The 17,868-nt window shown below is 25.8% G+C and overlaps 7 protein-coding genes across 7 annotated transcripts; 3 read left to right on the top strand and 4 right to left on the bottom strand.

Moving 5' to 3' along the window:
- Window positions 1-814: 814 nt before the first annotated feature.
- On the bottom strand, window positions 815-2,661 carry DICPUDRAFT_149711 (uncharacterized protein; the record flags this gene model as incomplete). Its single annotated transcript, XM_003285784.1, has 4 exons — window positions 815-1,468; window positions 1,536-2,015; window positions 2,087-2,406; window positions 2,478-2,661. 4 exons carry the CDS (start codon window positions 2,659-2,661, stop codon window positions 815-817), a joined length of 1,638 nt encoding a protein of 545 aa, XP_003285832.1.
- Window positions 2,662-3,583: 922 nt separating this feature from the next.
- Window positions 3,584-4,328, bottom strand: DICPUDRAFT_91582 (uncharacterized protein). The gene has a single exon (XM_003285785.1). The coding sequence runs from the start codon at window positions 4,262-4,264 to the stop codon at window positions 3,614-3,616; it is 651 nt and encodes a 216-aa protein (XP_003285833.1). The 5' UTR covers window positions 4,265-4,328; the 3' UTR covers window positions 3,584-3,613.
- Window positions 4,329-5,356: 1,028 nt separating this feature from the next.
- On the bottom strand, window positions 5,357-8,791 carry DICPUDRAFT_97180 (uncharacterized protein; the record flags this gene model as incomplete). Its single annotated transcript, XM_003285786.1, has 2 exons — window positions 5,357-8,676; window positions 8,766-8,791. The coding sequence occupies 2 exons, from the start codon at window positions 8,789-8,791 to the stop codon at window positions 5,403-5,405; spliced, it is 3,300 nt and encodes a 1,099-aa protein (XP_003285834.1). The 3' UTR covers window positions 5,357-5,402.
- Window positions 8,792-9,996: 1,205 nt separating this feature from the next.
- DICPUDRAFT_91584 (uncharacterized protein) lies at window positions 9,997-12,241 on the top strand. Its single transcript, XM_003285765.1, has 2 exons — window positions 9,997-10,252; window positions 10,332-12,241. The coding sequence occupies exons 1-2, from the start codon at window positions 10,203-10,205 to the stop codon at window positions 12,100-12,102; spliced, it is 1,821 nt and encodes a 606-aa protein (XP_003285813.1). The 5' UTR covers window positions 9,997-10,202; the 3' UTR covers window positions 12,103-12,241.
- A 316-nt stretch (window positions 12,242-12,557) lies between these two features.
- DICPUDRAFT_149716 (uncharacterized protein) lies at window positions 12,558-13,569 on the top strand (the record flags this gene model as incomplete). Its single annotated transcript, XM_003285766.1, has 3 exons — window positions 12,558-12,618; window positions 12,697-13,146; window positions 13,217-13,569. 3 exons carry the CDS (start codon window positions 12,558-12,560, stop codon window positions 13,567-13,569), a joined length of 864 nt encoding a protein of 287 aa, XP_003285814.1.
- A 289-nt stretch (window positions 13,570-13,858) lies between these two features.
- Window positions 13,859-16,437, top strand: DICPUDRAFT_76739 (uncharacterized protein; the record flags this gene model as incomplete). Its single annotated transcript, XM_003285767.1, has 3 exons — window positions 13,859-13,954; window positions 14,030-14,506; window positions 14,581-16,437. The coding sequence occupies 3 exons, from the start codon at window positions 13,859-13,861 to the stop codon at window positions 16,435-16,437; spliced, it is 2,430 nt and encodes an 809-aa protein (XP_003285815.1).
- A 143-nt stretch (window positions 16,438-16,580) lies between these two features.
- Window positions 16,581-17,210, bottom strand: DICPUDRAFT_29973 (uncharacterized protein; the record flags this gene model as incomplete). Its single annotated transcript, XM_003285787.1, has 1 exon — window positions 16,581-17,210. One exon carries the CDS (start codon window positions 17,208-17,210, stop codon window positions 16,581-16,583), a length of 630 nt encoding a protein of 209 aa, XP_003285835.1.
- Window positions 17,211-17,868: the final 658 nt, after the last annotated feature.

Here is a 17,868-nt window from a genome sequence, read left to right on the forward strand (position 1 = left end):
TTGCTTTTAATTTCAGAATTATTCCAATCTATAGTTGCTTTAGTCATTTTTGAAATTCTAAATTATAAACTGAAAAAAAAAAAAAAAAAAAGAAAAACATAATTTTTTTTCCTTCTCATTTAAATTAAGTTTTTTATTAAATTAAGTTATTTAATTTGTTTTTTTTACAAAAGTGTGTTTGAAGTGTGATGGGGTGAATGGGGCATGGGTTTGTATTTTACAAATTTATTTTTATTGAACTGAAATGAATATTATATTAATGATTTTAATTGTTTGTTTGGGTATCAAAAATCTTTACTATGTCGGCAATGGCATCAATAGTAATTGCTTTATAAATAATTTTCATTATTTATAAAAATTTTAAAAATCTTTAAAAAATTAAAAATAAATTTTTTTTTGACAAGAAATAATTATTTTATAATAATAATTGGTTTCTCCTAATTCTAAAAAAAAAAAAATATATTTTGGTTAAATATTTAAATAGATTTTAATGTAAATAAACAGTTTAATAAATTTATTATTAATTGATATCAAATGATGATGATCATCAGATGACAAGTCAAAAATAAATAAAAAATAAAAAAAATTTCCAATATTTTATTTAATTTTTTTTTATTTAATTTTTTTTTATTTAATTTTATATAAAATAAAAATAGATATAAATAAAAACCGATCATATAATGATTGAATCTTTTTTAATAATTATAAATAAATAAATATTAATTTAATATATATTTTTTTTTATTTTATTTTTTTTTATTATTACCAAAAATACTAAATAGTTTGTTTATAAAAATCTTTTTTATATTAAATTCTATATATTTTTTTCATGCATATTATTGCTACTATTGTTGTTGTTGTTGTTATTGTTGTTATTATTATTATTGCTTTCGACTAAACTTTCATCAATCGAATTTAAACTTGTATTATTTAATAAATTTGGGTTATTATTTAGATCCCAAGAAATTTCTAAATTACTAGATTTTTTATTAAGAGAGCCATTTCTATTTATGATTTGTAATTCGATATGATGATCATCATGTTCGTGATGGTAAATATTATTACTATTGACACTACCTGGGCCAGTGTTACTATTGATGCTAGTATCACTTGTTGAACCTATAATTAATTTACCACCATTTTCACCATCTCCATTATTGTTACTACCTATTTTTACAGATGTTGGTCTGGAGTTATTATTGCTTTTGTTATTACCATCATCATTATTATCGTTATTGTTTGGGTTTTTTGAATTATTTGTTGCGGTTTGTGATTCTGATTGGTAAAATGGGTCATTTTTATGATGATGACGATCCATGTGTAACATCTTATGAATTGCATTGTTAATTTCATCAGTAACCTTCTCGGTAATTTTATATAGTCTTCTGTTATAGTAACGAATTAGTCTAACAATAGTTAACATGAATATTGAGAAAAGACCACCCCAACTACCTAAAAGTGTAAGTAACTATATAAAAAACAAATATTCATTAGTTTTTTTTTTTATTTAAATGAGATAAAATAGTAAAGCATACTTGTGGAGATTGTCTAATTTCAGAATCTTCATAAGCATCAATTCTAAAATATGCTTTAAATAAAAGACCACTTGAGGGGTTAAAATCATCGGCTCTTGGCTCGACAGTACCCAAGTAAGAGAAATATTCAAAGTGGGAATCAAATATATATCTTGGGCCATTGTAAATGGTTTGTTTACGTAAATATACATCAACATTATAGAAAAATGATTTGAGATTCTTCCAAAATACACTCTTTGTGCTATTGATTGGTGTTGGTGGTGTAGCTAAATTAACTTGTGGAATTAATGAAAATTTGGTTACTAATGGACCATTATTACTTGGTACAGTTTCTTCAAGAACGATTGAAATTGAACCACCATAAAAAACATCATCAAATACTGTATCATTAGCGCATTGAATTGGACATGACTGTGGTGTACATGAACATTTTATCACTGATGCCTCTAAATATCTATATTTTGGCATTTCAAATGTGCCCTATATTTTATAATTACATCTATTGTTAGTAAAATGTTTATATGTGTCGATTTTAAAATAAAAAATATTACCTCCATGTATACAGGTTCTATAGGACAAATTGCTTTATCAGTTAAGATTTTTTTTTCTTCACCGTGTTTTGTTGGATCTTGGAAAAATTCGCATCTTCCTGATGCTATTGGTTCTTTAACTCTTGGAATCTGATCTTGATTTGTAATAGTTACATAAACGAAATTAACCTTAACAATTGATTCGTCATAGTAATCTCCATTCGATGAATTTCTAAACATAATTCCTAATTTTGGTGTTGGTGTTGGTTCAAATTTCGATGGGGTTTTAGAAGAGTAAATTACTGTTGGTACACCTTTTGAGAATTGGATTGATGTTACAACTATTAAATATTAAAATAGCATTGGTTAGTTTGACGATTGTGACAATCTTATTGTTTCGTAAAAAACTTACCAATATAAAATAAAACAACTACATATATAACTACACTTAATGATACACCGAGTTTGGATCTTTGTTTAACTGGCTTGGATGTATTAATTTCTGCACCACCTAAATCTAAAAGATACACTTTATCTGCTTTATCTCTAAAACTAAATATACCACCCCCACAGTTACCATTTTCCTCTTTTGACATTTTCTTTCAACTTTAATTGTATGTTATATTATATAATTTAAAAAAACAAATTCAAGGTTTCAAAAAAAAATAGTATTTCTTTATAAATTTTAAATAATTATTGTTAATGTTGTTATTATTTCTATTATTAGACATATAAAAAGAATTAAAACAATATATTGTACAATCAACAAAAAATATTAAAAATAAAATACTATATACAAAAACACACAATCTTGTTTTCTTTTTTTCTTTTTTTCTATATATTGGTTAATCTATTATTATTTGTATATATTCGTTTATATGTAATTTGTTATTTGTGAAGGAATGAATTTAAATAAAATTTTTTGAAAAAAAAAAAAAAAAAATTTTATGAAATAACAAAGAGTTAATGTATTTAAAAGGTTAAAAGATATGAACTATGACAAAAAATATACAAAAAAAAAATAAAAAAAAAAAAACAAAAAATTATTTTAAAATTTTTTTATAAAAATAAAATAAAAATATATGATGAAATTTATTTATAAAAAAAATAAAAAAATTTTCTCTTTTGATCAAAAATATCTTTTTTTTTTTTTTTTTTTTAATTTTTTATAATTTTTTTATTTATTTTGGGAGGCACATGTGAGAGGTTCCTAGAATATTAAGTGGAAGATCCTTCATTTTACCCCTTTGCAAAGAAAAAAAAAACGGTAATTTTTTGTGCAAGTATAAAAAATTAATATTTTAAAACACATCAATAAAATACTTTGCGTATTTTTCTTGATTATTGTTATATGGTTTTTTTTTTTGATAATTTTTTGAAATCGCTGATTATTTAAAATTGTACACATTCCACAACATTAATCGAAAAAAAAAAAATAATCACCCCATTTATTTTTTGTAGAAATTTATTTTAAAATAAATTCGAAAAAAAAAGTAATTTACACAAATTATTACTTTTAAATAGAAAAAAAAGATTTTTATTTAATAATTATAATTTACTAAAATTTATTAAAACATTTTCATCAAATCTTTGTTCTTTTTGATTAAAAACTCTTTGTGTGTATTTTAAAGTTTTGATATTTTGATTTAAAAGTAGTAATGGTTTAATTTGGTATACAAGAATATCTTCTTTTTCTTTTCTAAAAGTTTCCCTATCATTATAGATAATGGTATTGTAGGTTGTGATTGCAGTATTGATTTGTAAAAGTTGTTTGCATAGTTGTAGTGATATACTTGATACAACAGAGAATTTAAAGAGTGTTTGATTAAATTCGAATAGGGAGCAAAATTTCTTGATAAGGTAATCAGGGACAAGATTTGAATCATTTCCAGAATTATCATTGCTTCTACAGTAAAAATTTAGACCCAAGCTTTTGATGGTTCTGTTTTCTTTGAATAGTTTTACTAAATATTTCCAGTTTTCATCGATAGCACTATACTCCTCTTCTGTTTTATCCTCCACCATGATACCTCTGAATCGGCTTATAAGGCTATTACAATTACAACGTCTGTAGTTATGGGTTTCATTTCTATGGGAGAGGAAATAAATAAAGTTATTGATACATATACTGAAGACTAAGTCTTCTAATTTATTTCCATATTTTACAATTGCTATCATGTCTGATATAGTTATATCCATATCTATGATTCGTATTGATTCAATGTTTTGTAGATGGTTGACGGATAGTGATTTGTTGAGTGGAGATGGTGTTAATAGATCGAAAAATGGGGAGGTTGGATCATTAAAACAACGAAGATGAATGGACTTTAGTTTCTTTGACCATGCCTCAAATGCATCCAATAGTAAACTTCTATTGTAACAGTTAGCAATTGTAATTAAAAATGTTTTTTTGATCTTTTTTTTCAGCTCTTCAAGATCTAATGAACATGTATTTTCACTCAGTAATACATCGAGAACTTCCAAATTTCCATGGGTGGCAGTACATTGGTGAAGTTTGATAGTTTCTAGACCATTATTATATCTTCCCAAATGTAAGTTTCTAAATATTAATCTCTTGAAATTGGGATTATACCATTCTAGATTCTTGATCTTTTTATTTATATCTTCGATAGTATAATGGATTTCACGTGATCCACCTAGAATTAATTTATAAAAACACTGTAAACTATGGTCATAATGAATCTTTAAATATTTAATATTTTCAAATTTGACTATCGACCAGTTTATGTCTGTAATGTTGACACCTCCAAGTGGACTATCTTTATCAAAAAATGGTTCATAATAGTTGAAATCTACAGCCACACAGAGATTATTTGAAAGTGTTCTAAACCATTCTTTATTTACCAGTGCCAAATTCATCATTAGTCTCTTTATCTTCTTTTCAACAACCCTATAGTCTTTACCTTCCATAAGTACATCTATATTCTTATTATTTTTATCGATATATCTACAAAATATTTTGATAATATATTTTTGTAAATAAATTGGTAAAACTATATTATTATTATTTATATTATTATTATTATTATTTATATTATTATTATTATTATTATTTATATTATTATTATTATAATCATTCTCCATTTTATTACTGCCACAGTTATTACGGCATTAATAATGTAAACTTGAATAAAAAAATAAAAAAAAATTAATTTTTTCAATTTTTAAAAAAATTTTTTAATTTTTTTTTTAATAAACAAAAATTAACACCCACTTTTTAAAAATTAATGGGAAATAATCAAATAAAACTAAAAATAGGTTTTTTTTTTTCTTAAAAATTAAATAAACCAAAATAGTATTTATTATTTTTTTTTATTTATTTCTTTAAAAGTTTAAATATTTGATAATTACGAATATCTTTTATTTCTTCATTAACGTTGTTATGATAATTGATACCTTCTAGATTTTGAACTTGATTTGGTTTTGTGATGTTAAGATTATTGGTTCTTACTCTTTTTATATCAATTCTTTTAATAAAATCGTAAAGTAAATTGAAAACCAAATTATATTGTTGAACAAATTGATTAAGAATAAAAATAATTGCATTCAAGTGTTGAATTTGAACAATTGTGAGATTAAAAGTGTTAATGTTTGATCTGATACCATCTAAAAGCTCTTCACATAGTTGTAAGCTGTTGTCCCTATCTACAGTTTTATATTTCTCTTGCTTGAATCTATCTTTTTTAAATGCTGCAATATTGTAGAGGTAGTGTGCAGTTGTGTTCATTTCATTTAATAGTTTCATTAGTTGACTTTTAACAGTACCACCAATGATTTGTAGATTAACTTGATTTGACTCACTCACTATAAAGTCTAAAGCGCCAAATATATTGTGAAGTTGTTCAATTTCTAAATAAATGTGTTCGATTCTTTTAAATTTCTTTGTTCTAAACATTAGTTCAAATTTAGCATCCATTAAGAGTGTTCTTTGGATTGGAAAGTTTGATCTTAGTTCTATTGATATTTTACTTATTAGCATTCTATAGTGTTGAAATGATAATCCTCTTCTTGATAATTCTGGTATAATATCATCGTATTGCTCTAAATATCTTGACCATGAACTCGATAGGGATGATGTCGATTCTAAAGATTCGTATGATTTTAAACTATATTCGCTAATGGTATCATTATTTAAACTATTATTGCTATAGCTGTGAGGTATATTATTGTTGCTATTATGGATATTATGATCGTTATGATTATGAACTGTTTCGTTTTTAATAAAGCTAAAGCTCATAAGAAATGTGAATGTTCTTATAATTCCAAATGGTACTTGATAAATATTCTTTTCTAGTTGCCTATAGTCGTAGTATGGTAAAATATAACCCACTATCATTACCAATAATATCCCAATACATAAGTACATAATTCTTAGTAGTGACGCTATAATATCGTGTGTCCATGTTTCATATTGAAATTGTGTTATTACCGAATACCCAAAAACAATGAATATTACCAACTTTTCAAATGCTTGTAGTTTTACCAACAGAAACGAGAATGTAATTGTAAAAAAAGAAAAGCCAATGTAAACAAAAGCTTGTGACACTCTAGACCCAACCAAACCCATAAGAACCAATGCGGCATAGCCCATGAATCCCCCCAGAATAGTACCGATAATACGTAAAAATGTAACTATTGGAAGTGCACCGATAATTGGCGAGTATGAAACTATAAATATAATCGGTGTCCAATCCATATTTTGGAATAATATAAAAGAAGAGTGTATTGTAATTTCATATACTGCAATGGCCAATGTTGAGCATGCGACTGCATATTTTAATGAGAATAGCCAATTGAATAGCAACCTTTTAAATATAAAATATTCAATGATTATTTTTAATTTTTCTTTTCTTGTATACATTACTTGCAAATTGGGTGGAAACGCTTCAGATTCCTTTTGTTTTAGTTGTTGTCGTAATCTTTTATTTTCTTTATAGTTTTTGAAATAATCTACGATCCAATTATAATATCCAATTAATAGTTTGATTTCCTGTGGATACCTTCTATTTAATGAATTGTGATAGGACAGTAAAAATATTTGGGTGGAAAGTGTCTTTTGCTCCATACTAAATTTTTCGAAACCTCTTACAAAAAAAGATACTCTTGAGATGATATCTTTATATTCTGGATCGGTTAAAAAGTTTCTATCTAAATTTCTATTTTGTAAAGATTGCATTTTCAAAACTGTCGAGTTAATGGTCTCAAAGGAGTTGTTGATTTGAATTTGGTACCACTCCATCGAGTTTGTTCTAAAGGAATCTTTATTTTTTTTCAATGTTTCGTCTAGGGTTTGATTGAAGGGGTGTATGTTGTCTTTGAAGCAGCATTCACTAAAGCTATCTTTATCAATTGTATTTACAATGTCGTCGTTGTAGTAGCAGCAGTCACATGTATTGTTAATCTTGGTTTCATTGATGGGTTTATCGTAGTTGTGTGATTCTAAATTATTATGATGGTTTTCGAACCATTCTATAAAACCCTTGTTTGTTTCATCATGGGTGTACCTTAAACTTAATTGCTTTGACATTACACAAAATATGTATTCACATTCTTTCAGTAACGTTTCGATATAGGGTATAAGTGGGATAATTCTATTGCATATCTCAATTGGGAAATCTTCATCCAAGCCAAATTTTAATGCATATAATTTCTTGTGGTTTCTTTCGAATAAAATTTGAACACGTTCCAAATGTATAAATAGGTTTTTGCTCCAAAATTCTTTTTTCGATTGTTTGTAAACACAGTCCAGTTTATTTAATAATCTTGAGTATTCATGATACACAAATTGAATGCTGTCTAGAGTTTCCTTCTTTTCCTTTGATAAAAGCCTGTTGCATAGTAGTTGGTTGCACGGTACACCTTTAAACAGAGAGTCTCTAATTCTATTGTATATTACTTCATCTTCGAGGGAGTTTAAATTATCTCTATCACAATTTACAGACTTTATTATATGGATACCTAAATCTTTACCTAGCAGTTTGATGAAACAACTTGATTGCTTTAAAAGTTGATTTGAAACTTGGACAAAAAGACCTGTGGCAAATGAGTACCTGAGCAAAGAGCATGTTACCACACAAACTATAAGTGACAATACAGCCACTGATAAAAACTTTAATTGAGGTACTGGTGAATAAAAATAGTCACCAAATGGTCTCGGGAAATGGACTAAAAATACCATAAAGTAGTAGGTGATAAACATATTTTTAGCATGGAGAAAGTTGAAAAAGTTAGATGTGAGGAAAAAACCTGAACCTACAAAATAAAAAACCAGCATTATGAACACATTTGGCCACAAGTGTCTACCAACTATCGATATCGATGCTATCGAAACCACACCGCCAATAAAAATTGCCAGAGTGTGTTTTATTGAGTCTTTGATTACCTGATAATAGTTATCGGTATTTGATAGTACAAATACACTGAGTATACTAATCCATAATGTTTCTAAATTATTATAAAATATTCTAAAACAATTGATAACTAAAAAAATTAAACCAGCACTGTATGCCCACGCTAAAACCAATGCAAAAAACAGGTAGTTTAAAATATATAATCTTTCTTTTCTTTGTAAATATAAAAATACAGTATTGCTAATAATAAATAAAAAATCTATATTAGTATACTAAACAATTTTGATAATAAAATATTATTTCTTATAATTGCTGTTTAGATGACAAACTTCACCAAATGTTTTAATAGATTCATTTTTATTAACTATTATACATAAAATAATTATTTATGTATATTAAATATCTATTAATTAAAACGAAAAACATTAAAACGAAAAATAAAATTATGTATATATATATATTAAAAATAATTATAAAAAAATAATAACAAAAAAAAAATAAAACAAAAAAAAAAAAAAGATTTAAAATTTAAAAAAGGAATATTAAATAGATTTAAATAGATAATATGAATAGTCTATGGAAAAATAATAGTAGTAAAAACAATAGAGGAGAATTAACCACACCCACACTTTAAACACACACTTATAAATTATTAATTTTATTTTATTTTTTTATGTTTGCTTTTTTATATTTACTTTTACCACATTTAACACACCAATAAATAAATATTTTAAAATAAATATACTATTTTAAAATTTACCCTTTTTATTATTTATTAATTATTATCATTATTAAACCAATAGAATCATTAATGTAATAAATTAAAGATATGAACTTGCTTGATAAAACTAAAAATTTTAATTTTAAATAATAAAAAAATATAAAAAAAATAAAAATTTTAATAAATAAATTAAATATTTTTTTATCAAATTTAAAAAAAAGAAATTAATTATATTAATTTATAAAATGTAATCAACGAATTTTTAATAATGTAAAAAATGGAAAGAAACTATCATGACGATCAAACTCAATTACAAACTCAACAGCATCAATACCAACAATCATAATATACTGTATATGATAGCTTCTCCATTAAAGCATATGGATTTACTCAACAGCATCAAAACAAATAAATCCAATTGCAAATTAATATTCAATCATTAGAAAAATAAAAGTATAAATATTTTTTTTTTTTTTTTAATCCGCGACTATACTTTTTTTTTAATCTTTATTTTGAAAATCAAGCTTTGTGCCAAATATGGTCACTAAATTTAATTTAAATTTAAACTAAATCTAATTTAAAATTCAATTTTAAGTTTAAACTTAAAAATTATGTAATTGTTGACTGTAAACACACATAATTTATATTTTCAGGTTATAATTTCACTCGAATTAGGAGAAAAATATTATTAATGGAAATGTGTGAAATAATTTGGAAAAAAATTAAAAAAAATTAAAAAAAAAAAAAATTTATTTTTTTTTAATATTTTTTTATTTATTTTTTTAATTTTAATTTTTATTTAAATTTAATATTTTTTTATAATTTATTTTTTCACACATCTCTCGCTCACAATAATAAAAAATAAATAAATTTATTTGTACATTAAATATATATATTTTTTTTTCCTTATTATTATTTATTTAACACACTTTAACAAACAAACAACTTTTTATATTCATATAATTTTATTTAGAATTAAGTAATTAGAGAAAACTTAAAAAAAAAACTTTTATATCCAAATAAAAAAAGAAATATTCATTATAAGATGTCTACTCTCGTTTTAAAAATTCAATATGGTGATGATACTAGAAGAATGTATGTATTTAAAATTAATTATAATAAATAAATATAATATAGTTTAAATTCTAATATTTTTAATTATTTTTATTTATAGATCAATGGAAAGAGAACCAACTTTCTTAGAGTTAAAAAAAATGACTATTACATTTTTTAAATTGAGTGGTTTCTTAATTAAATATTATGATGAAGATAATGATTTAATTACCATCACTTCTGATAGTGATTTAAAGGAAGCCTTTACAGTTAAAAGAAACCCACCAAATGTTCTCAAACTTTTTGTTTCAAAATCTGAAAATGATTCCACTCCACCACCAGCTGCAACACCTTCAACCACTTCAACTCCAACCATCAATCCATCTGTAAATTATTCAACCCAACAATTACCATTAAACCTTAAACCATTAATTGATTCAATTTTAGCAAATCCACAAATTGCCCAACTTGCTAGTTCAAGTGCAATGTCTGCTGCTACTTCAGCAATCCCACAAATTCATGCCGCATGTTTTGGTTTAAATAGTAATTCTACCGAAAATAATAATAATAATAATAACTCTTTCAATTTCGAAAACCTTAATAAAGAAATGGAAAATTTAATCAAGAATTTAAGTAATCAAAATTGGGTCGAAAATATTATCCAAACCTCAATAGGAAATATTTTAAAACCTGAAGATAATAACAAGCAAACAGAAGAGAAGTCCTCTTCTACCACTACAACTACCACCAACACAACATCAAATAATAACAATGAAGAAATTAATAATGTTGAACATTATGGCATTACTTGTGATGGTTGCCAAAATAAAGTTTTCGGATATCGTTATAAATGTACTGTTTGTGAAGATTATGATTTATGTAGTAAATGTGAAGCTAGTAACATTCATCCATCTGAACACCCACTTTTAAAGATTTCAACACCAATTCCAATCAAGTGTTCATGGGATAGTCCACACAAACCACACAAATTCTCAAGACCAAACCACAAGAAATTTGCATCACGTTACATCTCTGATATTTCTATTAAAGATGGCAGTGTTTTAGACAAAGCTTCACAATTTACCAAAGTTTGGAGAGTAAGAAATGACGGTGAACAACAATGGCCAGAAGGCACAACTCTTCAATTCCTTTCAGGTGATCGTTTTGGTTATAGCTCAAATATTTCTGTTCCAGCTATTTTACCAGGTCAAGATCATGATATCTCCATTGACTTAACTTCTCCATCTAAAGTTGGTAGATTCACAGGTTATTGGAGATTATATGGCCCAGATAATATTGCTTTTGGTCAATCAATTTGGGTTGATATTTATGTTGTCGAAAGAGAAGAAGAAAAACCAATTGAAGAAGAAGAGGAAGAGGAAGAGGAAGTTGTTGGCCAACAAGAAGAATCAATATATGTTGATATTGCACCAAAGATTCCAGACAGCGAAAGCGAAAGTGAAGAAGAACAAAACCCATCTGTTGAAGAAGATGATGAATTAAAAAATGAAACTGAGAGTTTCTGTTTCTTACCAACCTTTGTTTCAGCTTCATCACCTTTCTCCATCCCATTACCACTCAACACCTCAATTTTAGATTTACCAATTGCCCCATTAGAAGTTATTGAACAACCAGCCATCGAGCAAGAACCAGTTGTTGAACAAAAACCAATTGTTGAACAAAAACCAGTTATTGAAGAACCAATCGCTGCTCCTTTACAAGTTCAAGAACCAGCAAAACCATTTGATCAAGAAGAGGATATCAAACGTAAATGTATTGGCACTTTAGTTTCAATGGGTTTCTGTAACACTCCAAATATTGTTGATGTTATCAAAAGATATAACTTTAATATCAATGACATTGTTGATCATTTATTAAATGAACAACAATAAACTTATTAAGGTTTATTTTTTCCAATTAAAAACACATTTAACAAATTTAAATTGTTTTTTTTACATCTAATAATATTTATTCATAACTTCTTTTTTTCAATTAATTAAATAAAAAATAGTGTTTTTTAGTGATATAAATATTTTTCAAGTTGTGTGTTTATTTCTTTATTTTTTTAAAATTTTGATATTTTATAAACAGAACATCAAATATAAAATAAGTTTAAAACTTTACAAATAAAATCCCTTCCATTTTATTAACATTTTAAAGAAATATTTATTTTCTTTATCTCAAAATCATTCTTTATTTAGATTCTGGAACCAAAAATTTTTATTTTTTTTATTTTTTATTTTTTATTTTTATTTATATTTTTATTTTTTTTGTAATTTTTTTTTTTTAATTTCACTTTTTAATTTCATTTTTTATTTTTTTTTATTTCATACTTAATATTTTAACAATGACATATACTTCTATCAGCCATAAAATCACCGAAGACGGTCCATTTAAACCAGAAAAAGGTAATTTATTAATATGCGAAAATATTTAGATTTAAATTCAAACAAAAATTAATTGGTTTTTTTTATTTAATTATTTAGATAGATATACACTTTATTTAAATTATGGTTGTCCATTTGCTCAACGTGCAGGTATTGCAATGTTTTTAAAAGGTTTAGATGAATACATTCAAGTTGTTTATTCTCATTTCGAGATGGAAGATGGATTATTTGTTTTTAATGGTAAAGATGACACAGATTTAGAAAAAGAAAATGGATTTAAAAAAATTAAAGATATTTATGTCCACTCTGATCCAGAATACACTGGTAGATATACCATTCCAGTACTTTGGGATAGACAAACTAAAAAGATTGTTTCAAATGAATCTGCTGATATTGTTCAAATCTTTTCATCATCATTCAATAATATTTCTAAAAACCAATCACTCAACCTTAGACCTGACCATTTAGCCTCTCAAATCGATGAATTTGTCGATTATTATTCAAAAAATCTTTTTTTCAAAGTTTACCAAGCTGTTGACCCAGAAAAGTGTAAATATAAACAATTATTTAATTTTATTTTTAAACCTTTAGTATACTAATTTTTTTTTATTAAAATTAGATGAAGAAACTTTTGACACAGTATTTGCAACAATTGAAAAACTAAACGAATTCATTAAAGGAAAGAAATTTTTATTTGGTGATCAAATTACAGAAGCCGATATTAAATTATATGTAGTTTTAATTAGATTCGATTTAATCTTTTATCCATATTTTAAATTAAATTGGAAAATGATAAAAGATTACCCAGTTTTATTAAATTATCTCAGACGTCTTTATCAAACCAGAGGTTTTGCTGAAACTACAAACTTTTATCACACCAAGGGTATGTACTATACAAAGGTACCTGGAGCCATTATCCCAAAAGGTCCATGTCAAGATTATTTAAAAGAACAAGTAGTTGATACTCTTTAAAAAAATAAAATAATCCAATGATTAATAAAAATTTCCCATGTTGTTTTTTTTTCAAAAATATTTTTTTTTTTTTTTAATTTTTTTTATAATTTTTTAGATTTCAAAAAAAAAAAAGATTATTTTTTTCATTTCAAAAAAAATAATAACTTTGAGAAACAAATAGTTTTATTATTATTATTATTTTATTATTATTTTTTTTATTTTTTTATTTTTTATTTTTTCACTTTTTTTTTTTTAAATTTTTAATTTTTTAACTTTTTTTTTTTATTTTAAATTTTAATTTTAAAAAATGAAAATTTATATTCATTATGAAAGCGAACCTGAAGAAACAATCATTGTTCAACCACTTATTTTAGGTTTAGAAACTGTAGAACAATTAAAAAGTGTAAGTTTAAACTATATGTTTTAAATAAAGATAATATTTATATACATATATCTAACATTGTTTTTTCATTTTTAGTATTTTTTAAATGAGTATAAAAAGAGACACCCAAACTCTGATATTGGTGACTCTGTAGATTTAAAAGATAAAAAAGGAAAAAATGTTTTCGATTCAAATCTTATTGCTAAACACTTTTCAAATTTAGATGATGGTTTTATTGTAAAAAGTAAAGGTTCAAAACCATCTACCACCTCAACTGCTTCAGCTTCAAATACATCAGTATCCACCTCATCCTCACCATCACCATCATCTTCATCACCAAAAACTAGTTCAGCTACTACTACTTCAACATCAATTATTAATAACAATAATAGTGTAAAGAAAACTACTACCACAACAACCAATAATAATAAAAATAATAATACAACTCAATCACCAACAATTCAATCAAAATATACAGAATTACCAGATGGTATGTGTGATCAAAAATACAATGGTGTTATTAAACCATTATTGGAACAAGGTGAAAGATTTTATGAAAACCAACTATACAAAGTAAGTTTTTTAAATTGAATTTTGCTAAAAAAAAAAAAAAAAAAAAAGAAAATCTAACATAAAATTTTTTTTAGAATGCAATATCATATTACGAAAATATTTTAACAATGTTACCAAGTGAATATATATCATTGGTTAGATGTTCAAATATTTATTATGAAGCTAAAAAATGGAAAGTTGCTAAAGGATTTATTGAAAGTGGTATTATGCACTATCCAAATGATATTCAATTCCACCATCTTAGAGCTAAATTAATGTTAGAGACAGGAGATTATCTTGAAGCTATTAAATCATTAGAGAGTATTTTAGAATTATTAAACCCAAGCGATGAAAAATATGACGAGTTCCAAGCAATCTATGGTAAAGCCCTTTATGAAACTAAAAACCCAAGACTTCAAGATGAAGCATGTGACCTTTTAACCTCATTAGTCCACAAGAATGAAAAAAACATTCAAGCTTTAATTGGTTTCACCCATGTACTTATTGATAAGGGCCAATTGAAAGATGCCTCTCAAGCCGTACTCCAATTATTAGGTACTATCCCAGAAATGGATAAAAAGAAACAACTAACCAAATATTTACCACTCTCTGGTGAAACTATAGTACTCAATGACCCATATCAAAAAGAAAGAAAATGGACCCAAGAAAAAATTTCAGACCTTATCAAAATACTTGGTGTTGATACTATTTTGAGTGGTTTCAATCCTGGTTCTGTTACTCCTCAATTAATGGCTTTTCTTTCAAACTATGTTAAAGAATTTGGTGCAATTAAAGAATCGATGGAGCTCATTAGAAGATCCTCTATGAAAGAACCAAGTTATGTACCATATCGTTTATCATTAATCCATACCCTCGAAATCACCCAACAATATGGCCAAGCAATTGAACTTGCTATGGATTTCCTTCGTAAAAACAGAAACCTTGGTCTTACCCAATTTCCAGATGTTAATAATGAAACATTTTTAGCAATACTCGAAAAACACATAAAGCCAGGATACAAACATATCTATGAATACCAATCATTTAAAAAGGATGCACCAGAAGGAGGTCCTCAAAAAGTTTCAAAAGATATTTTGGTAATTCCACCAGGTCAACCTGCCCCAGCTCCTTACACTCAAGATGAATTAGATCTTATGGGTCTATGGTTTGCAACCTCTAAACTTTGCTATGCTGCTGGTATCCTTGAGCCATTACCAGAGATTATATCATTGGTCGAAAAAATCCGTATTGGTAGAGATATCCATTTATCCAGCTCTAGAAATGAAAACGCCTATTTCTGTTGTGTCAGTGCTTTGATGCCATACAAGACCTTACCATTACCAAAGCATCGTCCAATCTATATTGCAGGTGACAGCCACTGTTTCAGTACTGCTTGGACTCCAGTTACCATTCAAGGTGAACAACGTTTATTCCATCCACTTTTAGTAACTGGTTTAAAGATGTGGCATCTTCGTCCATCGACTAAATTCTATCCAAAAGTTAATTTCTACAATGTTGTACCAACTGCACCACCAGGTTCTGAAATTGTTTTCGAATTTGGTGAAATCGATTGTCGTGAAGGTATAGTTGTCTCAGTCGATAGATGTCGTTATAAAGATCTCGAAGAGGGTATGAATATCACTATAGATTTCTATATTGACGCATTAAAAGATTTGATAAAGAAATATAATTACAAGATTTTCATTCATCCAGTTGTACCAGTTTTAGAACATACTCGTCATATCGTCAAAGTGTTTAATAAGATTTTCGAAAAAAGAATTAGAGCCTGTAAAGAATTTGTTTGGTTAGATTTCTTCCCAACTCTTTTAAAACCACAAAATGAAAACGCATTTAATCCAATTTATGCTTTAGATGGTACCCACATGAATCCAACCTATGTATCATTAATCGAAGCAAGTATCAATAAACATTATAATGAAATTGCTAAATAAAATTTATAAATGAATAATAATAACAACAAATAATAAAACTAATAATAGTAATAACAAAAATTATAACATATAAAAACAAAAATAAAATAAGAATAGTTTTTATTGTATCTATTATTAAAAAAATTTTAAAAATAAAATAATATTTAATATTTTATTAAAGATTTATTTAATATTTTGAACATATCTTTTTTTGGGTTATATAGTTTTAAGTGTTTAAAAAAATTACAATTTATAGTCTTTTGAACTTTAAAACCTTCACACATAAATATATTTTCGATTGGTTGTATTGTTTCAAATAGTTCAAACGTTTCTACACTTCCCAATAAAAGATACTTTAAACTTGGTGGTAAAATTGACTTTGACAGTGTTTGGCTAAAAAATGAAGCTATTTCTAATATTAACAATTGATTTGGCAAGTTTTCGAGTGGCTGTTCATAACAAAACCCTAAATATAATGATTGGAGACTTGAAGGAAGAGTGTTTTCTAAAAATGGATGGTTGTATTTATTTGATAGTTTGAGGATTCTTAAGGTTGGTGGTAGAGTTGATGGTAAAATAACTTCATTAAATAAGTGACTAAAAGATAAAGAAACAAGATGATTGGTTGATGTCGAATTTGAAAGGGTATTATTGAAATTGTGGCTCATACTTAATGATTTCAAACTTTTTGGTAATTGATTTAAATCTAAAGGAGAATTAAAATAACGAGGTAGTACTATGTTATGAATATTTGAGGGTAGTTTTGAGAGAACTTCAAAATCTGTATTGGACATGACATCATAGAGATATTTGGTAACACTTGGTGGGAAATACTTGATTAACTCTTGTTTACATTCGATTTTGGTAAGATTCGGTGGAAATGAATCCAATTCATAACCTCCAAGAAACAAAGTCCTTAAACTTGGTGGAAGCACATTTGGTTTTATAAATTTATATTCTTTGGAGGGGTTAGGATTTGATATTTTGAGTTTTAACAAAGTTTTTGGTAGCACTCCTTGGCAAATTATAGAATTAAATTCGGAACCTAAATACAATTTAGTTAGTGAACTAGGAAGAGAAGATATTTGTTGGTTGAAATATGATAGCTCTAGAAATTGAATATTGTTTGGTAAAAAAATTAAAAAATCCTTGGGGAAGTGTGAAAAGCCAACCACTATTAGTTTTTTTAAGCTTCCATGAGAGATTAAAAATCTGTGATTAGTAACAAGAGAACAATTGATTAGCTTTAAAATTTCCAAAGTAGTTGGTATTGAATCGACCTGGATTAGTTTTTCTATTTCGAAATCATGGTTATCGATATCACTATAAATTGTTAATTTTGAAAGATTTGATGGGATTTTCCAATATTGTGATTTGTGATCCAAAATCTTTAATTTGTGGAGTTGACCCAAATTGCTTAATATTTGGGAATCACCTTTATTTTCTAAACAA

The sequence above is a fragment of the Dictyostelium purpureum genome (assembly GCF_000190715.1).
Source record: "Dictyostelium purpureum unplaced genomic scaffold DICPUscaffold_54, whole genome shotgun sequence".
Taxonomy (NCBI): Eukaryota; Evosea; class Eumycetozoa; order Dictyosteliales; family Dictyosteliaceae; genus Dictyostelium; species Dictyostelium purpureum.